Raw genomic sequence first — 26121 nt, 5'->3', positions numbered from 1 at the left:
CTAAGTAACCACTGCTCTTGGATTAGGCATTGGGAGTGGGGCTAGAATTTACAGTTTTTTCTTTCCACCAGGTGAAATATCTCTGCAATGCTTGTCTTTTAAAGATGAAATGAACTCAGTTCTGAAACCTACCTGGGCAGCTGCCTGACCTTACTCCACATGTTAGTGTTAAAATTTCAACCCTGTTTCTCTGCTGATGCCCTGTGGGACGTGGAGCCCCCAAAGCCTGAATTTACTGCTAATTAACAATAATGAACAGGTCAACATACTTTTCCTTTTAATACCTCTTGTCAGGAAAATGTGCAGTCAGCAAGAGCTACAAGCAATAGACAAATTCCCTTTCTCTCCCCTCATTTACATGCTTAGATACACAGAGACTACCCTGCTTTTTGGGAAAAAAAAAAAAAAAAAACCCACAAAAAAAAAGTAGGTCAAGCCAACTAGGCCTTATGCATTAGCTTTAGACCTAGAGAAAGGCTGAAAGTCGTGGCTCCTACTAGAGTTTCCAGAGCAATGTGGGTTATTTTTATATTCATCACCATATAAGGCCAATACCCTTGTGGCAGTATTAGCTTAGTCCTACATTTAGGCACAATTCAGAAAATGGCAATGAAACTTATAATTTTACCTATGATGGGAATTTTTATAGAAAATATCATGTGCTATGTCATGGCACTCTGTTGGTATTTAGTGTTTTCATGTCGAGGGTCACAGAATTTCTAGCTTCTGCCCATGCTTAAGGAATCTCAAACACAATACACTATGAAGACTCATTCGTTTCAGACTGTTAATTTGGATTTTACGATCATTTGGAAAAGTATCTGGGCTAGCCTAAAATTTTTCTTTGCACTAAAGAAAAATGGAACTTTGAAGTCATATTCAGCTGGTTCAAATCCAGGCAGTTATTTACCAGCTTTGTGATTTTGGCCAATTTATTTAAAATGCTGTTTGGTCATCTGTAAAAGTGATGTAATAATTCATACCTCAATGAATTATTGTGAATAATAAATAAAATATAATTTTATGCTAAGTGTTTCAGTGTATTGTCCATAGTAAGCACTCAACATATGCTAGATAGTATCATTTAGTTATTGTTCTTACTGAGCAAATAAATAGGATAAGCATTTTTTCAGAGAGGGAATTTAACCCTACTTAAGAAAATTAACTATTAATACTTTCGAGCATTTAATGCATATTAAGATTTTTTTAAAAAACCTGTTTTAATGAATAGAGAACCAATTTCATCTGCATCAGTTAAGCAAGTGTCAGAGGTTGGCACAACAAGCAAAAGAAAAAAAAAAGAATGGTCAAATTGCCAGTGTAGTGGAAATTGATTACCTCCGCATTCCTAATCAATTACGGTTGATTACCACAGGAGGATATTTTTGGTTGCTTTTTGGTTTGTTTTTTTCATTCTCCAGTTGGATTTTTCATCTCAATCAGAATGCAGGAAAATATACCACAGATGTTTTTATACAGATACCCAAAATAATACAGACAGCAGATAAGAAGCTTACCTAGACTAAATCTCAGAGAAGTGACCACCTGTTTGGAATATTTGAACCTGAAAGTGGAGCTAGTTCATGGTCTAGCAAGAGAAAAGTCTTCCTTCCCTGAGAAAATGACACATGAATAATGAGTCCATTTTATGACAGGCCTACCCCTGGAGTTTCTGTCTTGTGTGTGTATGTCTCAGTGGGTTGTGAATAGGAAGTCCCAGGAGAGCATCACATGCTTTCAGCATTATCCTCTGGGAGTCTACCTCATACTGTGCTCCAAGGAGAGCACTCCTGGAGTGAGCTCCTGCATTATACAATGGAAAACTATCAGTGAGACAGCAAGAGAGGCCAAGCGACCGGTAAGCGAGCAAGGGAGTTCACTTGTTCCTCCATTCACTCAAGCATGCATTCCTTCATCAGTAAATATTTATGATGTATCTAAGGAGCACAATGCTAGTGTGTGAAAATATAGATAAGTCAAGATATATAGCACATGGTCACTGACCTTGGAGAGATCTCAATTTAAGGGGCTAGAAGTCAATGTAAAAGAAAGAGTTACAACTATGCAAAGTAATATAATAGAATTAAGAACAAAGTGCTATGATAGTACCAAGAAGGACATGATTAGTTTTGCCCTTGGGGACAACGGAAGGCTTCACAAATATATAAAATATATGATGCAGGCTTCAAAGATAAATAAAAAAGCACCAGAGTAGGAAAGAGAGGAGGACAGGTAGGAATAAGTAGAAGAAGAAATATTTTGAAGAGAGTAACTAGCATGAACAAAGTTACTTTGGAGGTCTTTTTTTACTAACTATCATTATTGGTACATATATATTTTTTTAATTGTGCTTCCCTGTCTCTAAAATTATGTATGCCCTAAACTTACAAATCAGATTGCAAACACTAGCTAGCTAACCACAAAATGTTTGAGGCAACTGTAAGTCAGATAATTTTCTATTTGTTTATTTAAATAGAGAAAATGTTTCATGTAGCAGATGTCTAAAATGCTCAGTAAATCATGTGATATGTGATATGCTAAAAGCTGGGGTTTTTTTCATAAAACCGCATTAAACAAACCAAAAGCAGAGTTGTTGGGTTCAGCCTCAGGAGGCTGAACTCTCTCACCCGCATCAAAATAAGGCACAGTGGTTAAGCACATTTAGGAGTCAGACTGTCTGAGCTCAAGCCTGGCTTTGCAGCTTATCGGCTGTGTGACCTATGCCTCATTTCCTCATTAACTAAATCAGGAGAATATTTTTTTTCCTTTTGGGGTTTTAATGGATACTAAATGGGCTTACATTTGTAAACTTAGAACAATTATGAGATTGTTGGTTGCTTTTAATTATTCTTCTGCACCATGACAATTTGAAATATCAGCCCTATGTGTCTATTTTCTGAGGCTAACGTGCCAGCAGAATGAAACTTATCCATTAAATTCTGAGATACTTGAGGTCAGAAGCCATGCCTCATTTGACTCTGTATTTCCAGTGCTTTGAAAGGTGGTTGGCACACAGGCACTTTAAAAAAAAAAAAAAGGTTTCATGAAGTATGTGTATTAAAAGTAGATATGTGTGAATTAGAGTAGCAAGTAGCTGAAGATGAGGCTGGAAAATAAGTCTAGATTGTGCGTTCAGTGTAGGTCCAGTTAAGGAGGTAGGATTTTGAAGTATTTGCAATAGGCCAGTGGTTCTCCATCTAAACAGGTTAAGGTGTGGCTCACCAGACTGTTGCCTCAAGACGACACCAGTTTATAAAGAGCAACAAATAAACTGCAAACGTGCCAGTAGTGAGCTCTTATTTGAATCTCTAACCCACTCAGAATGTAAGTAGGAGATACTGCCCTGGATCTGAGCAGCACCGACCTATTGCCCTTGAATGTTTTCAGAATACACATAGGCAGTTTAAGTTGGCAGAACTTCTAGAACCCAAAGATTATTTCAACAAATGCTGATTGCTTACATGCTAAATTCTAGGTTCATGCTGAGCTCTGGGAATGCAAAGGTGCACAGAACAGATAAAACTCTCTGCCCTCCTAATACTTACTGCTACTCAGCATCAAGCTGTTCAAAATGAATGAAGATTTACCATCAGAATTTAAACACTTTAGCCTAAATCCAAAATTTTGCCTTTTTCATAAAATTGCCCACCCCAAACAAACAAACAATAACAACAACAACAACAACAAAAACAGAAGAGAGTACAAAAACTACAAAAAAAGGTTAAGAATTTTCTGCCAATTTTTCCAGATGTTTGACTTTGCTTTGTCCTTCAGAAGTAAGTTACTAAGTGTCTGTGCATACAATTTCAATAAATAGAAAATTATTTTCTCCATTAAATAAGCATTGGGAAAAATATTTAAAGAATACTATGGAGGAGCTTCAAATTGATAGCCTGAACAGGGAGTCCATGCCCATCTCTTATGAGCCTTGTTGCCAGGTGAGGAGTGGAGACACACCCTCGCGGAGAAGTGGGAGGATATGGGTGAAATTATGTGTAGACTCCCAGTGCTTTTTTTCACCAAGAAGCACCCCCCACGTGAGCAAAATCACTGCTGAATGCAGGTGAATATTATCAGTCAGGTGTATCTTGAACTAAAAGAGATTGAGACCCACTACAATGAAACCTTTGAAACCAGAAGTTGAAATACCAAATTTTTATTTTACAACATCATTCTGGTCGCAATGCAGAAGACGGATTAGAAAGGGGAAGGTCTTGAAGACAGAGAGATTCGTTAGAAGGCTGTTGCAACAGTTCAAGAAGAGGCCATTCAACTCAGACAACAGCAGGGTGCAAAGAAAGCAGATCAATTCTAAAACTGTGCTGTTCAGTACAGTAGCCAGTAGCCATATGTTAATCATTTGAAATATGGCTAATAAGATTGAAAAACTAAATTTTAAAATGTATTTCATCTTAATCAAGTTAGACGCAAATTTAAAACCAATACTCAGTTCAATTATGGAAAAATTTTTAAGTATGTTTAGAATAACTAGAGTGTGCGAATCTACTTCTATAACTGTAAATTTAATGAAATACAACGTAAAGTACTTCTGATAGAAAATTTAGATTCTTACTTAGATGAGATGTGTTATAAGTATAAAAATACACCTTGGATTTCAAAAACTTATTTTGAAAAAATAATGTAAAACATGTTAATAATTTGTTGATTACATATTAAAGCAATAATACTTTTGATATATTGAAAATATATTTATAAAGTTAATTGTATGTATTAAAGTTAATCTCATCTTTTTTTCTCAAATGTGATTACTGGAAAATTTAAAATTACATACATGGCTCACATTATATTTCTGTTGGGCAGTACAGGTTGAGGGACATTTTTGGAATTCAGTGAGACACTGATTAGGTTGTAAAAGCAAGCATGAGGGAAAAGATGTCAAGGTTATAGTCTCTAATTGTATAGATGGGTGTGTGGCTGGGAATGATGAGTTCAGTTTTAAATGCGGTAAGTTTGAGATGCCTCTGAGACATGTAGGTGGACATGGTGAGTAAGCAGCAGGAAATATTAGTGCGGTGGTCAGAGGAAAAGTCAGGACTGGAGATGTGAATTTGGGAATAAGCAGTCAGCATTTGAACTAAAGTCCACAGTAAACTTTTAGGAATATTAAGATAAACTTGTTTTCATGGACCAAAATACTCACTAATCAATAAAATCTGGATCTTTCACCAAACTGTTTTTTTTTTTTTTTTTTTTTTTTTTTTGTCTTTCAATCTTGTATTTCCACTCTTTACTGAGCAAGAAGGTTTTAAGGGATAGGTTCAGGAAGAAGTGCTTTTTCTTAATAGGAAGAACCTACCATTAAAGCATCTCCTAGTAGCCTAGTTGCAGTATATTTTTCCAGGGCAGTTGAGTATCCACCCATTAAGAATATGCTTTGTTGGCAAAGGGGTTAAACAACTTCTACAGCTGATTTTCAGGAAAGCAGAGGCCTCCTCTGTCTTGTTAAGGTAAGAATCCCCAGGTCTAGCACATTACCTCCTAAGTAACCGCCTAAAGACAGCACAAATTGCATTCCACAGCTCTAAAAATGTGCATATTTTCATCAAAAGAATTTTCTCAGGCCCTATCAAAATTATCTATAGTCCTCTGCTTCTAATTTATAATTTTGATTATTTGTCCCTACTATTAACTTGAGTATCCGCTAGTATATGTACTTAGACATTTCCTTCCTTTGTTGAAATAAACTACCAATGCCTCATGTGGCCCAACACCAGCATTAACAGGATTCTAAGACCATAGCATCACCATTGTCTCAGTTCCTGGTCTTTGGCTGACATGTTTGCCATGCTGGTTCATTTTTTAACTGCCTCTGCCATGCATTTTCTTATGGATTTCAGTGCTTTTTTGTGTAATAAGTTTCCTTGTGGAAATGATGCTTTATTTAAACTTCCAAAAGTTTATTGTAGAAATGATCCTTTATTTAGTATGCATTCCCCAAACAAGTTCTTAACCCTCAAGCAATATTTTCATTTCTTTTATTTTTATCAATCTATATTGTGTTTAGACTTCTGCAGCACCTGCATCCTTAGTAATCTGCTTGCCTATGCTTCAAGTGTTGCTCATTATTTCTTTCTGAGACACACAGACTCTGTCTGGATCATAAGATTAAACATATCAGATATGTTCTATGCACAGGAGTTCCTAACCATTACTTCTCCAAGAAATCCTTTAATAGCCCCGTTGAGATGCTCCTGGATTCCTGAGCCAGTATAAGATTATAAATGTTTGGCTGTTTTAAACTGCTAAATTGTGGAGAAGTTTGTTTCATGGAAATAACCAACTAATCACCTACAGTACAGATTATTGATCAATAATAATATGGTAAATTAGCCAACAATAATATTTCTCAAAGTTATAGTTTTTAAAATACTAATAGTAGCTACAGAAGAAATGGAGGTGTAGTCAGTAGTTAGAAAGGATTCCACAAGAAGACACTTGTTTTGACAGCTTGGCATAAGAAAAGAGGGCATGCCAAGGCAACTCTTCAGTGACCAACTTAGAATGGATTTGAAGCCATTCTGTAAAATGTTAATAACTAGAGGCCCACCACAAAGCAATGGGGCAAGAAGAGTAGTGATGATAGAATGGAGCCGAATCAAGGGAGAAGACTTTCTTCAGCTGGGTAACTCTCTGGGAATTGTTTCTGCAGTTGTTCCAAAGAAACTCCTGAGCCCTAACTTCTTTCTGCTCGTTTAGGGGCACAAGGATCCCAGGGCCAACCCTGAAAACATCCAACATTTGAATAAAAACCTTGATGACTGAGTAGAATCTGTCTAGTGAGAGAGAGTGGGAAGAAACCTTTGGATAGGAATTAGAAATAGAGGACAAGAGAAAGCCCATTAAAAAAAACATGGGTTAATACATTTTACTCGAGTGGAAAGATGATAAGTAGCAAAATGTGGAAAACGGACATGAAAAGGAAAACTGAGACTGGAATGCAGAGGACATTAAACATTAGGTATAGAATTTGCCTTTACCTGCACACAGTTGTGGAGGCATAAATGTGTTTTAACAAAGGAGTAACATGATCAAAGAAGCAGTTTAGAAAATTAACCTGACACACTATGTACAATGGGTTGAAAAGTATTCAGAATAGACAGAAGGTTAACTGAGAAGGTGAGGCAGCAGCATAAGCATCTAAGTGGTAAGTATGTGAACTGAGGAGGTGCACACAGAAATTACTATTTACTCTCTTTTATTAAATTTCATAGCAATAGAATTTCAGAGGAGGAAATAATTATAGAAATCTAGAAACCAGGCCAGCTGTGGTGGCTCATGCCTATAATCCCAGCACTTTGGGAGGCCCAGGTGGGAAGATGGCTTGAGGCCAGGCATTCGAGCCTAGTCTGAGCAAGAATAAGACCCTGTCTCTACAAAAAATAGAGAAATTAGTCAGCTGTGGTGGTGTGAGCCTGTAGGCCCAGCTACTTGGGAGGCTGAGGCAAGAGGATCGCTTGAGCCCAGGAGTTTGTAGTAAGCTATAATGATGCCATTGCACTCTAGTCCAGGCAACAGAGCTAGACCCTGTCTCAAAAAGAAAGAAATCGAGAAACCAAAATGAGAGACATTAAATGACACACCAAATATGACAACCAGTAAACTAGAAATTGAGAAATTGAATTTACTTCCAAAGGGAAAGGATGAAGGGAGGAATTTGTATTGATTCATCTGCCCTCCCTCCAAATAAATAGAGACTATTTCCACATATATGCGTAGCACTTAAGCCGATAGAAATGCGACTACCACTTCTCACATTTTCTCCAAAGATAACTTTCACACCTTAGAAACTTAGACAAGAGTTTTACAATACATGGTAAAAAGACATTATTCTAGTCTTTCTTTCAAATTCTAGTCAAATAGGCCACATGTTCTCTAATTCACATAAGAACCAGGAAAACAAAGCCAAACAAAATATTCACTGCATATGATTTGCAGGATTGAATTTAAATGCTATATGCAAAGTGAACCCTTATAAAAATGAATCTGTTGATTAGAAAGAATATTTCACGTGGAACATAATTTTAACTCAAGAAAAGCCTGAGGGGGAATAATTGGGTTTTATCTTGTTGATATAGGTATGCACCCATGTGTAATTACTGACTTTAAAAAGACATGTTGAATTGAATCTTAGTAGAGCAGTAAGATAAATAATGTAAAATGGAGAGAGGCAAAAAAAGATGAGAAAGATTTGACATGTCACCAATATTGATGTTATTTTGGGACATGTAACATTTGCTATAAATATACTGTTTCTAGTCTATACTAAAACCACTGATCAAAAGGTGTATTTCTAAATCAAAATCAATTAAGAGGTTGCTTTCAAAATAAGGCTTCTGGCCCAGCAAAGTACAAAGAAGAAACACTTAAGGCAAATATGTGCAACAATTCACTCATCAAATTTGCAATGCTCTTTGATGCTCCCAAGATAAAAGGATTTCAAAGAACACTCTTCACTCATCCTCTCCTCCACCCTTCACGACATTTCCTCTGGTCAGAACCAAAGTGCCTTTAATATTCATCACAGACAAAGAGCCCAGGTTTGTAGTGGCTTTCTTCTTCAAGTCAGAGAGGGGTTAAGTAATTTCGAATTAACACCACTAAACTGATACATAAGAGAGGTTTTCTCTAAAAGTGACAAGATTGGTAAAATTTCTAGATATATCTTATAAACCATAAAACATTGAGCTCAATTTTTGCTCATTGCTTCTAAGAAATGATTTATTCGATATAGATTAAGTCATTCACAACATCAGTAATTTAAATATGTATAGTATAACATTTTACAGTTTATAAATCACTTCTTTAGGTTCTTTATCTTAAAAAGCTGTCATTTGTTCATTGTTCTTACAAAGACTATCCACATAAGAAAATTAGAACTGCAAGAAGGAGAGATGAATACCATGACAGAGAAATACTAAGAAATACCAGTTACTTTAGGGTAAAATTTCTGCTATACGTAATCTAAGTTACCGCTTGATGAGGATCTCAGCTGGCTGGTTCATTTATTCATCCAAGAGATATTTATTGAGGCAGGTTTAAAGTGGCGACCCCATTTAGTTTGTATCCACAGAGCCTAACATAGGCCTGGGCCATATTAGGTGCTCAATAAATATTTCTGGGCAAGCTTCTAACATGTGCTGAAATAAATGATTAAAAGCCACATTTCTATATTATTTTTCTTTTTAATCATAATCAGTTATAAATCATGTTCTCTGCCATCAGAAAGTGTGTTTCTATTTGGAAATAATGAATAGATAGGAAATTAAGAGAGAACAATTCATAATAAAAGTGGACTACAATAAATATGGTAATTATTAAGAAGAGATAATCATTCAGCCAACAAAATTTTCATCATAAAATTTGTCTAAACAATCAACTACAATAATCAATTCTTAGTTGAAGATTTCAGAAAACAATATCAATTAAAATTTGTAACTTTTCAATAATATAGCTGCTGTATATCAAGTGCTATACTTTTTCTATATTGTAAGCAAGAAGTTAAATGACTTTCTTGAGTTATATAGAAACTAAACTGTGTCTTTACTTTCACTATTAAAACTTCGAGTGTCTACACTTATCCTAAAGCACAGTGTTTCCAATATATAATTCATTAAATCTATTAAATTCTTTCAGAAAATATTTACTGAGTGCTGATATTCTAGGTATATACTAATCAATTGCTCCTTACTTGTCTTTATCTTCCCCTCATCCCCTCATAAAACCTTACAATTTCAATGGTAATATCATACAATTTTGAGGTTAACAGTGGTAGCATTGATAATAATTTTAAAAAATTTACCTATCAAAACTAGGTCACCTGGGCCAGGTGTGGGTGGCTCACGCCTGAAATCCTAGCACTCTGGGAGGCAGAGGCGGGTAGATCATTTGAGCTCAGGAGTTCGAGACCAGCCTGAACAAGAGCGAGACCCCATCTCTACTATAAATAGAAAGAAATTAGCCAAACAACTAAAAATAGAAAAAAAAAAAAAAAATAGCCAGGCACGGTGGCGCGTGTCTGTAGTCTCAGCTACCCGGGAGGCTGAGGCAGGAGGATCACTTGAGCCCAGGAGTCTGAGGTTGCTGTGAGCTAGGCTGATGCCACGGCACTCTAGCCTGGGCAACAGAGTGAGACTCTGTTTCAAAAAAAAAAATTAAAAAATTAAAAAATAAAAAATAAATAAAAACTAGGCCACCTGATGCAAAAGCCATTTTATTCCAAGTTATTACATTTTTAAAAGTATAGTTAATCAAAATTTAAATATGATTATATTTTCAAGTAAAATCCAACATGATCATTCTGAAAAAGGGAATGATAAACCATGTCAAATATTCAAATCTTCATTGAAATTATGTGCCAATCAGATTTTTAAAATTATCTAATTGATATGGCATTATATATTTCAGCAAGAATGGAGCATCTTTTAGTGGATGCAATCAACATTCTGATTTATTAGCTCTATCAACTAAAGGTGAAAATAAGATTTTTAAATACAATGTCAATAGTTTATACTTTGCTGACTTTGAAAACTTATAAAATTTTCCTGACAGTTTAATAGATAATTACAGTGTCTAACTTTTATAGATAAAAAATATCATCTATTATACCAATTATATTAACTTTATGTCAGTTATATTAACAAACCAAAATCAAACAATAGCAATAATCCAAAATTCTACAAATCTTATTTTCCTTTTAAATTTCCTATCCTGAAAAAAGTAGAAGAATTTACTTGGGAAAACCAAGATGGATTCAAAAATACCCTAATAATTTGATAAAACAGCCTTGAACATTCTCAAATCCAAGTATGAATATTAAGAATAGTTCTGCTTCTATCACCCACAGGCATCATCTTGTGTCCCTTATCTTGTGTTCTCACACACTTCCTTTCCCTTTTCCTCCCTTCCTTCCTCCCTCTCTCCTTCCTTTTTTCCTTCCTTCCTTTCTGCTTGCCTTCTTTTTCTTTTTTTCCTTGTAAATTCTAATTCATCTTTCTCTTCTTCTTCCATGTACCCAACATTATGGGAAGGAGTTAGAAGTAAACTTCAGTAGTAAAAAGAAAACCACTGGCCTTGTGTTAATTTTGAATATATGTTTCAAACATGGAAAGACTTGTCTCCATATACACAACTTATTAAATCACTAATGGCTGATCCTCTCTTGTAGGCAATGACAGAAAGAATTTTATTTGGCCACATTGGGACTATAGCTGGGTCCTATTCGTCGATGCAGGAGTGGATAGGGCTGGCAAACCACAGTATGTGGGAAAACCAAGGAATTAATATTTATTTCCCAGTTAAGCACATGCTTTAACAGCAAGGGGGATTTTGAATATATCAAGTCAGAGAGAAATAGTATGTAGAGACAAGCACTGAATCCAAAGAGAATGGCCAGGCAAGCCTAAGAGAGGAGATGCAGAAACAAGGAGGCCCTCACAGGGCAGCTCTCAGAAACCCTGACATGTAACTCCTTTAGGTGAATGAGGTGTGGAGGATATTGAGCTGGCGTGGACACCTAGAAAGTCAATTCTTTACTTACGAAAGGACCCTAAGCCCACTTTTGGACAAAATTGGAAAGATGTACCTATTATTGTAGACCAAAACCCTTTGACCATAAAATAAACAACTGTGGTTTGAGTAATTCAATAACATAGCCCCGTACGATTTGAAAGTGATCATCCTAGAACCTTTTCTCAGGCTAAAAGTGTAATTGGCTATGGATCAATAAGTAATTTCTTTTAGAAGGAAAAAGGCTCTTGTTTTCATTTTAATTTATTTATTTTCTTAAAGTAGCAAGCACTTAAGTCAGAACTGGGCAAATATATTTTGAAAGTTCAGATTACTCTAAACAGCAAGATTACTTACTGCACTAGTTAAGTTTATCTTAACTGATCATTTATTTATGATGCCATAAACATCCAGATGGTTTCAATTTTGATTGTTACATATTTGCTAAAAGGCAGCTGAAATTACTTTCCCAGAGTTCCCATTTTGACAACTGCATTTTAAATTGAAAATTTATGATGGTTCAATAATGGTTGTGCTGAGGTTTTTTTGCTAACATTGTTTAGTTTTGTTCCATTTTTCCAAGATTAGCAATGAATTTAGCCCTTGTGGTTGGTATAAATTCCTACTCATCTTATTGGAAATTCCAGATGTCTAATGGAAATTTAAAGTAAGAAAATAAACTAATAAAATCTTTGAGAATTAAAACCTTGTAAAAGACTGTATTAATGTAGTTTGGTAGTTGGTGGTTTTTCCTAATTATTTTAGAACTAGTGTCCTAAGACCACTTTCTAACAGGAAAAAACAAAACAAACAAACAAAAAAAACCCCCATGATAAAATGTAATCAAATGTCCTTTCAGGCATGGGTACTGATAAAAGGAGAACTTACAGGGATAGACACAAACAAATAAAACAAATTTACATGATCACTCAGTGCAGGGGAGATAAATTGTACACCAAGAATAAAAAAGAGAATGGAGAGTCTTATTTGCTTCTTCCGAAATCTTCCAGAAGATAGAGACTTTAGACCAAGAACTATGATGTTAAGAACTCTTTAGAGTTTTTGAATATGTGACACTTTCCTATGATTTTTAGTTTGAATATATTGGTAAAATATTAATATCTCTTAACAATAAAAGGCTGTGTGTCCTTCTTTACAAATAATGCAAGGAAATTAGGAGATAAAGAGTTGTAACCATATTCATTAGTAATTTTTTTAAATCCAGAGATAGAACAAAGAGTTCCTGAGCTATAAAGGCGATTATGGCAACTTTAAAAGGAAAAGAAAGCTTTTCATTCATGAACTACTTTTTGCCATCGACTATGTGCTGAGTAAATTATTGTGGGAGGCTTAGAATTTAGAGAAATAGGAATGGTCCCAGGACATAATGGCAAGAATCCATTGTATTTTCCTGACACTTATGTATCAAAATGAGTGCAAAATGGCAGAGAAAGAATCTTTTTGCCATTTTGTTTCACATCCAAAGATTCTTAAAGTGTCTTTCCCTCCCTTCCATTTCAGGTAACTTTGTACAACTGTTTTCGCTTGTGAGAAAAGAAATAAGGACACTGAATCCAGATCTTTGGATGTCACCAGTATTACAACCTCCTGCTTCCAACCAGATAGTATGGCATCTACTCAGCAATAACTAATTTCATTAATTTGGCCAACTTGCCTAAAGACACGAAAATCTCTCCCCCACCAAAGAAAATCTTTGTGAACAGAAAATTGAGGGGATTCACAATCAAAAAGAAAAAAAAAAGTTTTTTTATTGCAAAGAGGATGATTATCAATAGTAATAGGTATAAGGTCTTATTACCTCTAGATTGCATTCCTATTTTCTACAACAAAGTGCTAGTTTCAGGGAAAAGAAAATGTCTAAGAGGCAAAATTATAAATTATTTACAAAAAGCTAAGAGTAAAATGTAAAAGCTTAGTATATTCAAAAAGTACTTACTATATGCAGTTCTAGGTAGTCCCCCAAGCCTGAAGAACTGTCCACGCGCACCAATACAGCTTCTTTCTGAACAGTGCTAAACCCTATGGCCAGTCTGTCTGCTCGTGTACTGGGCCGGTCATTAGGAGGCCACTTATATGTGATTTGTCCACCACCTTTGCTAAAGATATACGTTGTCCCAGCTGGAAAACAAAAAGCAAAACCAATTAGTCCAAATATATTGAGTCCACACTTTAGCAATGTTTAGTATGTTGACATATCAGTAAAGTATTGACTTTACACACAAAACTATGGCAAAGCACATCATACATTTCAATCAACCAGGCTCAAGAAAGTGGGCAGAGTTGTTTTAAAAGAAATAGAGAGGCAGCTCAGTTTTTAATACACTCATTAAATTTACCAACATGTGTTTTAGAAAAAACATAGATTATTGCTTTTTCCATTGAGTTGGACAAGCATGAAATGTAATGAGGCTTTATTTCTTCCTGCCAGTTTTTAAGAAATAGTTTAGTAGAAAACACTAAATGGACACTTCCAAAAGCAGCAGAAACATATATCAACTTGTTTTTGAAACAAGAGCTACACACAGATAGATGTGATAGGGTCATACCGCACAGTGGAGCAAATCACCACAAATATGCTCTGAATCCAACTTTTATGGGGCAATGGCCTATTCACATGTGACAGATGAGAAGCCATAAGCCCCGGTAGTAATATCAAGAAAATACAGATAATAGATCCCATCCATAGACGTCAGTCCTTATTTAATAGGCAACATCTAGCAGCTGTCAAACTATTCAGACTCAAAGTACTCAGAATCACTCCTCCCACCAAAGTGAATACTAGCCCTAAAGCACTGAGAATAATACCATGATCTCATTCTGTGAGTACTCAAATTTTACTTTACAGTTGTGATATCAGTAAATTATCCAACTTAATTTAAAAAGAGTTTTGTTCCAAAGAAATTCACTCAGCATCTAATACACTACAGTCCTACCTCATTGCACCACTGGCATGTCTCATTAATGCAACATAATGACTTTCTCAAATACGAATATTTGGAAGAGACATGAAAAGATTTACATAAGGGAGAAGAGAACTTCCTCCAGGCTAAAGGGCACCCTAGAAATGTTTATTTAATTAGCCTAAGAACAGCCATTAGGAAGAATTTATAGAGGGGAGAGGGACCTTTCAATAATAGAAGATGCCAACACATATTTATTGTTTACCTACTATGATATATAATTTTATGTGTCAACTTGGCTCAGCTATAGGGATGCCCAGATATCTGATGAGACATTATTTCTGAGTATATCTGTGAGGGTGTTTCTGGAAGAGGTTAGCATTTGAATAGGTGGACTGAGTAAAGCATATTGCTCTACCCAATGTGAGTGGCATCATCCAATCAGTTGAGAGCCTGAATAGAACAAATGGTAAAGAAAGGTTGGATTTTTTCCTCTTCCTCTGCCTGACTGCTTAAACTTGGATATTGTTCTTCTGCCTTTGTGGCTTCTTGTTCTCACACCTTCAGACTAAACTTGAATCTACAGCATTGCTTTTTTTTGGTTCTTAGGCCTTCAAACTATACAGCCAGCTTTCCTGGTTTTCCAGCTTGCAGATTGCAGATCATATACACGCACACACACATACATACACACACACACACACACACACACACATCTATCCTATTGGTTTTGTTTCTCTGAGGAACCCTAATATGTCTACTAGGTGACAGACATGGTAACGAAAGCAGTAAAAGAGGATATTAAAAATTAGGCCACAAAACATCTTGTGTTAATGGAAAAATAGCTTCTACCAAGAGTAAAATTTATGTATAAAAGTTGTGTGTACAGCAGTATGTTTTCAATATACCTATGCATTAAATTTCTATGATTACCAAATTACCAATTAAATGAAGCTGATTTACTATCTCATTTGTGAACATTAAACTAAACAGATGATATTGATTTTGTGGCTGTTTTTTTGGAGGCAACCATTCTTTGCTTTCTGTCTCACACATTTCCATAGGCCCTCAAGAAACTTCAAAGACCTCTGCAATATGCATATCGTACATGATGGTTAAAAAGGCCTTGGTATATAGACTCGTCCCAAGAAACATGTCAGGAGAGAGTTGAATGTAAAAGTGATAAACCAGAATACTATTAAAATGCAATGGTATAGAGGCTGTGCACTTTCTATTAATTTTTTTGGATACCAATGCATGCAAGTAGTTTATCTCTCTCGAATGAGAAAAGGTAAGTCATATTTCAAAGGCACCAGTCAGTTTGCAAGCAAAGAAAATTCAGAATATACAGACTGTGTATCAGAAATGCCAGAGGTTTCCTGAGCTATTGATGTTCTACATCATCAGAAGCTTGTTCACTATAATATTAATAAGGAAGTACTATTTGAAAAATATTTTTCTGCTAGATAATTGTTGTAGATGATTAAGTATTAACTTTTGCAGTAAAACCTATGTCAATGAAAACAGGACAAGAACATATAAAAGTGGAGATTGCTTTAAAAGGAGGGTGGTTAACTCTCCTTGCTGATACTTAATCATTAATTCATTTCCCCCTTTTAATTAACTTTGTCCTCTAATGACTATGTATTTCATGTGAAATAAGAAAAATGTTCAAAACTAGAGAGACTATTAATATTTAACAATATAAGAAATAAAATATATCTAAGAATTCAGATGTTTTCCAGAATTACCAGAATGAGTTAGCATTACAAAGCAACATTAGCTTGCATTAAATAGTAATTTTTAACCTTAAAAAAATCACTTTCACAATGAATTTCTCATTTTTTCTTTACTTATACATAAAAAGTAGGGCAAACATTGCTTCCATGTTACATTTGAGGGCATTTAGTCATAAGGATTGACTTGTTATCTAAAGTTGCAAACTTGGTTAAGTGGCAGAACTGGCTCAAAATCTAGCATCCAGACTCCTATTCCAGTAAATATATATATGTGTGTGTGTGTGTGTGTGTGTGTGTGAGTGTGTGTGTATTTTATTACAGAAAAGTTTCTGTTATCATAACAAGACAGTCAAGGAAAAGTTAATTGGATATGTCAGTCTGAATTTATCAAGGCAAACTGTTATCATATTCTAATGTCTTATATCCATAAAGTGGCATTTATACCTCATTATCATATTCTCTCCTTTCACCTCACAATGCTTTTAAAAAGAGAAAAATAACATGTAAATGTGAAATGGCAGAACATTTAATATATGTAGATTAACATTTAGTTAGGGTACAGTTCCCAAACTTATGGAACTATGAAAGTTTCTAGTTGCTCACGTACAGAACTTGAGGACAATAATTTAAAGGTTTTTATTTTCAAAAAGATAAATGTCACAATACAAATATCATTACGCAAGATTTGATTTCATCTCATATTTTAACCTTTTTCAATAATAGTAAGATGGCAGCTAGCATGCAATCAGCAATTTGTCCTGCTTAGAATGACTTTATAGTTCTTTAGGTTTCACCAAAACAAAGCAAAACAATTATAAGTACTGTCTGCCAAACATGGCAATTATTTCTAGTTACTTTCTTCTCCATATATATCTGGAGAGCAGTCTTTCTTTTTCTTTTCTATGCATAGTAGTACACTGTATTGTACTCATCAACACAATTCCATAATAAGTGAGAGAATTAGATGTCCAGCCCTCCCTCAGCTCTCTCCTACATACCTCTATAAACATTCTGGTTTTCTTTTCTAAAAATTCACTTTGCATCACACTTGACAAAACCTATATTCTTAAAGCCCTCTTTCCATCGAGTTACAAAATTACTCTCATAATCAAATATATGACTAAAGTTCACTTACTGCAGCAGAATCGGTTAGAAATTAAGAATGTAAACTCTGGACTCAGAGAGACCCAGGTTCAAATTCTAACTGTGTCATTTATTAGCCCCATGATGTTGATTAAGCAATTTATTCTGTCTTGGGTTTCCTGCCTAAAAAAAATGGAGATAGCAACACTATCTTATAGAGCTTCTGCCAGAATTAAATGAGATATTGCATAGTAACATCTTAGTCCAGTTCCTGGCATATGGTAAATGCCCCCAAATTTTAGAAAGAATAGGTGTTATGTGGTGCTGTAAAAATATAAAATAACTAACACTGCAACATTGTTGTTTTATTTTAATGCAGAGGCTTTAGAAAAGTTGCATGTATTTCAAACTTGTGTTTAAATTGAATGCCTTTTTAAAAATTATGTTAAAAATTAGGTTCCTACATTGTAATTGGTATTAATCTTTTCATTTCCATTCTTTGATTAGCACTTTTTCACAGAAATCCATTATATTATTATTTATGTTCACTAATAGTTAACAATGGAAGGGATATTAAATTATATCATATAAGACTTTTCATGAGAAAAAGGATATTCGTTCATCACAATAAAACACCTAGTATGGTGAGATTTATAGCATGATGCAAAACAAATTCACCTGACCAAGAAATAAAGGAGAAAGTCTACATAAAATAAACCGCAAACTAGCTTCATTTTTAAAATTTTATTTTACATAAACATGTTTTATTTCATTATATAAATAAATTAAATGTGCAGTGGCAGTACATCTTAATCCCAGTTCCAATATGAAGAAGAACATGGAGGAATGTGCCACCTTTATTATTCACACATGTTTCTATGGCAAGCACTAAAACATCAGTGCCATGACTACTAATGAATGTATTGCCAATTAACCTTGATATCCATCAAATCACTGAATGTATGAATGAATTAAAGTGGTGTTCAGTAATCTTCACATTTAAGTTGTGCAGCAAGTCTATATTACTCACTCCAAATTCATTAACAAAGCTGGAGCTATCATACACAAATTAAGCAGTGTCAACATATTTTACACTGCAATACATGTTTGTAAGAATCATACCTGGGTTCCCATTTCTAATGTTTGAATTTCCTGTGATGTTATAATAAAAAATATTTTTAAATCTTATTGAACATACTATTGACACAAAGGTCTCTCTCCCCTCCTGCTCTTTCTTGCCAACTGTCCCTTCCCTAAAAGTGCCCACTTCGGCCTCACTTTGTTTCCACAAAGGCTAATATATTTCCCCAAGTAAATTGAATCTTTCTGAAAAAGAAAACCAATCAGTATGTATAGGTCTGCTTCATTATTGGTGGCTCTGGATCCTTGCTACCTGAACAATAATATAATTAACTTCTGAATAGATTGCCTTGTAACTCATAACATGAGTATATGAATAAAAGGTTACGTTTGAAAGCCTATAATTCTTCAAATATCGTGTAGCCAACATGAGTCATTCAGGCCATTATGCTCCTATTAAATGTAATAGAGATATAACACTTTTTCCAGTAAAAGTTTCCAGGCAGTCAGATGGATATTAAAACAATTATAAATAAGGGTAACCATTATTCATCCTACAACTTTGTCAAGATATTGTTGTTAAATTTAAATTTTCTAAGCAATTTCTACATATGTTGAGGAATTCTTTGGAGTAATATTCATAAAAAGCAAAAGGAAAGAGAAGACAACCTTATATACAAAAAAGGTTTATATCAGGGTAAAATTTCTAAACTGGTGAAACTTAGAAAAAAATCTTAATCACTAAAGCAACAACTAATTACAGTTTATTTTCTTTCTAAATTATTATGAAATCTTTACAAGATCAGAAGGAATTATTTCATCAAACTGAGCACTATAGTTTTCTAATTCCTAAAATTTCATAGGAGTATTAAAAATTCAGGAAAAGTGAATATTATATTAGGAGAGATTAATGGAATCAGAATAATAGGATTTCCTACATATAATATGAAACCAATTCTAAATCTAAAAATTGATTACAGTAATTACCAATACTGAGAAGTAAGAGACAGCCCTCAATGATATATACACATCCAAGGGTACAAAAACACTAGGAAAGGCAAAGGAGAAGGAGAATACAGACTATATAAGTTCAGACTCCTGATGGAAGAGGCAGACTTGGCAGAACTGGCAAATATATTACAGCTAGTTAAAGTGACTGGAGAATGAGGCAAGGTTTTTACCTGTACATCTTTGAGAAAAATGGCAAGTACGTTTTTAATAAATGAAAGGAGGTAAGAAACATGACATGTCACTGAAATGGTGTAGACACAGACCCCATATTCTCAATCAGATCAAAACAGAAAATGCTCAGAAGAGTTTAGATAATTCCCAAATAATGAAATCCTTATCAAAACAGCCAAAATTATTTTCAAAATAGAAAGAGTGGTCAATAGCTAAAAGTCACAGTTAGGAGGAATGAGTTCTCGTGTTCTATTGCATAGTAGGGCAACTCTGGTTAACAATATCGTATCGTACATTTCAAAATAGCCAGAAGAGAGGATTTTGAATGTACTTACTATGAAGAAATGATAAATTTATGTGGAAACGGATATGCTAAACACCCCGATTTTATTTTTAAACGACATATACATTTATTGAAACATCACATTGGATCCCATAAACATGTACAATTAGTATGTGTCAATAAAAACAAAACAACAATAAATAAATACAAAGAAAGAACAATGAGAAGTTAGTCATATATGGCAAGTTGTTATGGTCAATCATAACCTTAGACTGTTAGGAATTGAGGAAATTTATTGAATTTTTGAACATAAATTATTGGCTATTTATTCAACTGAATGCAAACTAAGAAAGACAGGAGGAGTCAAAATTGTGAGCACTTTGTTTTAGTGTATTGGAATTTCACAAAAGAGATACTGTGGTGCACACTATTTCACCAACAGCAATCATAACCTTGGTTCAAGTTTATCACAAAGATTCTTAAACACTATTGAAATCAGAGATACTGTTATACTTCTAGGATGCATAAGGACTCATCAGGCAGTAACAATTCATGTTTTCCAAACTTTCGATGGGATCAAAGGAGGAAGAACCAGAACCAGCTAAACTCCACAATAGACTTGAGAGGTGGCAAAAGCAGGACAGTGAAGAGTCCTCTCCAATAAGCCAGGTTACATGAGAGTTAACTTTAGCCCAGCCAAGATACCATTGTAAAATGAAAAATGGTGTGTACTTACTCAATAAGAAATTTTAATCAAAATAAAACTATCAAGAAAATGGAACAACTAAAAATTATCATATTTCCTATGAGGTCTGGAATCATTTCAAAGACAATTTCAACTGCAATTATCTACTTCAATAAAAAATGAATTTTCCCTTGGCCTGTTGTCCTAAAACTTTTCTCTGATAAAAACAGTTTTCTAATAAGTAGTCTATGTGTTCTATATATTTTCTCTAAGAAAAATACTATATCCAGGAAAGAATTATATATTTATAAATGCATCATCATTTTTTCAGATGTTGATATTTATGGAAAGAGTATGCTACATGAAAATAAAGAATGTATATTCTTCTGAAAATAAGTGAGCTCCTCTCTAATAACTGAAGTAATTCTTTAGAATGTAAAGAATGGCTGAGCTATCTGAACTATCTGAACTGATGGCACTTTGCACATTCAACTAGACATTATTCATATAGAATGAGATGTGAATGGTATTTACTGGTTTTGTCCAAAACCATGACTCTACAAAATCAATAACTGATGTCAATTGTATTCATTTGAATAAGTCATTCTCTTTTTTTCCTGTCTTATAAGGAAATTAATTAAAATAAGGAACATTCCTAAGCCTCCCTATCTTTTAGTTGTCTGATAAGTGCGAACAGTATGAAAGGGGGTAAGAACATAAAACTCAAAACACACAGCTCTTTTCCTCTGCAGATGGGACCTGTGCCTTTGCAGAATACTTTGTTTGATATCTCAGATAAATGGTATTCAACCATGTCACCATCTATTTTGGATTTTTAAATACTTCTTTGAAAAGATGACAATATTAAAGGCACTGATTAACAGTAACCTTAACACGAACCAAAAATAATAAGACAAATTTATGTATGTACAGATTTTTTTCAGGTCAAAGTCACGTAAGTAATTGAATATTTTGAGATAATGTTCAAGTCAGTGAACACTATATGAGAAAGTCTATGTAATAAGTAATACTTTCTTTAGGGATTTCTTTGCCATGTACTTTTTTTCAAAAACTACTTATTATTTTCCTCTCAAACATGTTATTTAGAAAATATCCTCTCTAGAACAGTTGAGTTCAATAGTTTGAGCTGCCCAGTGAGATAAACTTGTTTTAGGATCAAATTCAAAGTCCTGAGAACCTTTTAAATGGCTCTTGGTCTAGGTTACTTGGCTAAGAAGAAGAAGTAAGTGGGAGACCTCCTGCCAATCAGATTAGGAAAAACTCCATAAAGACAGCAAAGTGATCTAGAGTTAAAAATAAAACAAAGCAAAACAATCCTACAACCAATAACCCTAAGAACATCAAATGCTTCTATCTTCCCTTCTGAAACTAGACTCCCTCAAGTAGTAAGTGAACTTTATTAAAAAGTCTCTGGCAAGTAATTTAGTAATCAATTTGCATTAGAGCTACAGGCTCTGAGAAGATAAGTCACACCATCAAGTACTTTATGAAAAATCTTATTTTGAAGAGCATAAAATAAACTGGGTAAGTTCCTTATAAATTCTCAAATTATTAGCAAGGCAGTAGAAGTTGCAGTTGCCTAGTAATGTCCTTCAACTTACTTATTTTAAATGTTAATTGTGAAAATGGCTTTCAACAAGTTTCAAGGAGTCAACAATTTTCTTTACTAGAATTATGGTCTAAAAAAATTCCTAGGTGAAAAAAAAACTGACATTAACATAGACTTAATTCTGAAGTGCTCTTGGGGAAAAGTGAGTGAAATTTTCCTTTTACAAATTACGAAACTGAGGCCCAGAGAAATCAAGTGTCTTCTTAATGTCACACAGATGGGCGCAAGCTGCACTTAACTCTATACCTAGTGATTTTTTTCACTATACAACCAAGAGCTAAGATCAAACGACTACTTCTTGTTTAGAAAAATAAGCTATAATTCACAAATCAAGGTCTCACTTCAATCCTCTTTAGAGTTTTTCTAATATGCTTCCCTGATCTGGTTTGGAGAGACTTAAAGTTTCTATAACAACACTTAGAAATGATTCATTCACATTCTGACATTTTCAGAGTCTGGCCTGAATCTTTAAATGCTATAAGTTCTTTACAATGCTTTATTGTAAGCATCCTGCCCAAGCAGCCATCCCAGGCTTTGGCTCATTCTCAGGCTTCAAAATTGTAGACCAGAAATGCAAAAGACAAATCTTTGTTATCATTATTATCATGATCACTTTTATTTTGCAACAGAAAGGCTTTATGACTTTTTGGCAGTGACACTTGTTCTTGTCCTTAGCAGTGGAATTAAATCCTTAATACAAAAGAGCAGGTGGTTGTTTTGAATCATTTGCACTGTACAGTTAAAATGTAATAAATAGAGGGTACTGCACAAACAATAAAATTCACAATAATTTTAGACTAAAAGCAGATGCTTAACTTTTATTTTCTAATCTTAGTTCCTTTCATTTATCATCTTTCTGTCTATCAGGTATGTTTAAGTCATTCTCCACCTGATGAAATCATGATTAAAAAACCCTTTCCTAGTTATTTTGGACTGGTACTGAAGGAAATATTAATTTTTGACTCAGAAATCACCTTAAACTAAACTCTAACTCTATTACCTAGGCATTCACAAATACAATACATATTCTCCTCCCAAAGTGACTTTACTTTTGCTGGTTTATGCTTCTCTGCTGCCACTAGTTTTCTAGTTAGTTATGCTTCCCGCTTTCATTCCAGCCAAGGTGAATTCTCTCCTTTTAATGTGTAAGTTATTTTTAATTTTTGTGCTATTATATGTTAGGCTTATCTTTTATTGAAATTTCCAGCTTAAGAAGTATTCACCCTGAAGATAAGGGTCTTGCATTAATTCTTGGTATCCTCATCAGACTTATGTGCTTTTATTCATTTGCCAATCATTAATAATGACTTAATAAATTCCTCAAACTAAGTTAGGACTACTGACACAGTGATGAATAATTTAAGACTCCTGATTCTCAAATAGGTCAGGCAAGGATTTATCTATGTAATCCATTCCATGCCTGCGTCCATCGGCAAGATGGACTACCTGCAGCTGTATGAGGAATCCGAATAATTTCACCAAATACAACAAACTCAGAGGAGGACATAGATTGCCTAAATTATTCTGATAGTGAACACACTTCTTCATTTCATTATGCTGTGTAAGAGAGAACTGTGAGGAAGTCATGAGATTTTTCAGTCAAGTACTGGTGATCACAAGAGAGTCAGTACCACATCCCACAGTTTGTTTGAATAATGTAGCCTAAAGTTCTACATATTTTATAGCAAAGAGCTGGATATATCCTGCTAGTCCTAAGGATTTAAGAACTTAGTAATCAGCAGACAAATCTAGGAGACAGTACCTTAACCAGGTGATCAAAGTTCTCATCACTAGTAATGAACATATCAAATTCAGGTCTTCCAAATATGATGCACTGAGAAGGGTACTACATCAATGCGTGGTATTTGTGCCAAAAATGCAAAGTGTCATTCTAATCATAAGAAGACATATGACAAACTCAAATTCATGGACATTCCACAAAATGACTGGCAGCATTCTACAAAAGAGTCAAGTTCAGGAAATACAGAAAAACTGAAGAACTGTCTCAGGTTAGAGGAGACTAAGAAAACAGGACAACTTGATACAATGTGAGATCCTGGCGTTAATCTTGGATGACAGAAAAGGGACAATTGCCAAAGTGTGAATAAGGTCTAAAGATTAGTTAATAATACTATAGCAATGGTAATTTCCTTGTTTCAATCATTGTACTATGTTATATGAGATGGTAACATTTAGGGGAGCTAGTTAAAGAGATAAAGAGACTCATTTTTTGTAACATTTATAAATCTAAAATTATTTCAAAATAATTTTTAAAAATGAATATATTAATCTCAAGGAGCAATTTAGAATCTTGAATGAGATTGTTGGCCATGGGAATCTATGGTGTGGAGGTAACTTGAAAAATTTCCACATCTTGAAGTATAGTTGGAGAATTTGTTTGGCTTTGAAAACTGAAGAGCATTTACAAATAGGCAAAAGACTTCTAATTTATGTTCCACATATAAGAAATTTGCTTAAAACAGAGCTCTCTGTAAACAAATCATTATTAAGCCTTTAAACAGGACATATTCTAAAGATTTATATTAAAATAGAAATTGCCTAAGTAGAGAGGCTAAATCTGGGATCCGTTCACCCAGTAAACCAGATACTCATTCATCCATTTATTATCAGGGCACATCACTTTAGAAATCACTGAAATCCTTACAAAATAGTTTCCAGTCTTAAAATCATATAGGTACATAGCCTTGAGTCAGAATACATTTGTCCAATCTTATGATTAGAGATTGCTCACATTAGAGTGACCTAATTCCTCCTATGGTTTGGAATCTACGAGAGACACTAGGTGTCCTCAAGAGACATATGAAAATAGTGTAAATAAATGGTAATGTATTTCTAATACATCACTGATATTTGCATGTGTAGAAATTCCTATACACTATAGTTGTGATGAAAGAGAAGGTTTAAAGGACAGGGAATGGAGGTAATTATGGAGGAAGTACTCCTATCTCTTATGATAAAACAACAATAAAAAAATCTTCTGTGAGATTATTTTCAGAAGTTTCTTGAAAGTTTGAAAGCCAGATTGCTTATTGGAGTGCTAAGGAAAGACCCTAACTCAAAATAATGAGTGGGATATTTTTGACATAAACAAACAAAAAACAGTGCCGAGATAATAGCAGAAGGATGCTGCTGGAGACAGAGAATACAAAGACAATACAACACATAATTCAAGAACAAAAACATCTGTATACTCAATAAAAATTAATTTAGCATTTACTATATACAAAGCACCATGCTAGATCCTGGTGGTGATAGAAAAGTATATGCTATAGCATTAAAATCCAGCTTTTCCACAGCTATTGCTGCTCATTCAATCAGAAGTCACTTCTTGAATTTCTCTTCCATATTTCCCTTCTTACAGCCATAGTTCACATTGCATCACTTTTATTATTAAATGTTCTAATAAATACTCATCTTTACTGACCTGCTATCTTCCTACCTTTTCTTAATTTAAATCTATGTCTACAAACTAAAATCTGATTTGTTTTTGAAATAGTATCCCTAATTAGTCCTCTGTTCAAAGACCTTCAATGATTAAACCACTGTCCACCAAATTAAGAATCCTTATGGTAACTTTGATTATCCCCCATACAAACCAACACTGTACTTCAACCAAACTGGAGAATTCACTTGTTTCCCCAAATATCCCCAAATTCTTTTTTGAGAAGATAAAATTTAATATGGTTATAGAAAGATAAGAGCAAATTTTGTGGGCAGGAATTTCATGAGGAAAGGTAGAGGCATGAAATTATTTTCCAGGAATAGGGAGTAAATCCATTTATGAAAATGAAAAGTCACTTTTCTTAAGAAGAAGCTGATGCATTTTTAAGTACCACTATTTCCTAACTCTTTGTCTCCTGAACAAAATCCCTAGATAAATACAGAGCACTAATGATATAGTAGAAATTAGGACTATTCAAGGTCAGTATTAAGAAGAGATAAGAAAAGATCTAGCATCTCAGTATATTAAA

The 26121-nt window shown here is 34.2% G+C and overlaps 1 protein-coding gene across 22 annotated transcripts in view; it reads right to left on the bottom strand.

Annotated features, from left to right (window-relative positions):
- The window catches only part of NRXN1 (neurexin 1), a 1058130-nt gene that overhangs the window by 310093 nt on the left and 721916 nt on the right, over nt 1-26121 (bottom strand). For all 22 annotated transcript variants that reach the window (XM_069494608.1, XM_069494610.1, XM_069494618.1 and 19 more), the window contains one exon: nt 13484-13665. In XM_069494608.1, coding sequence (XP_069350709.1) covers nt 13484-13665 — 182 coding nt within the window. The remainder of the gene's footprint in view (nt 1-13483; nt 13666-26121) is intronic.

This window comes from Eulemur rufifrons, chromosome 19 (assembly GCF_041146395.1).
Source record: "Eulemur rufifrons isolate Redbay chromosome 19, OSU_ERuf_1, whole genome shotgun sequence".
In the NCBI taxonomy this organism is placed as follows: domain Eukaryota; kingdom Metazoa; phylum Chordata; class Mammalia; order Primates; family Lemuridae; genus Eulemur; species Eulemur rufifrons.
Note: the sequence above shows the minus strand (reverse complement) of the source record. Positions and strands in the feature narration are given on the sequence as shown.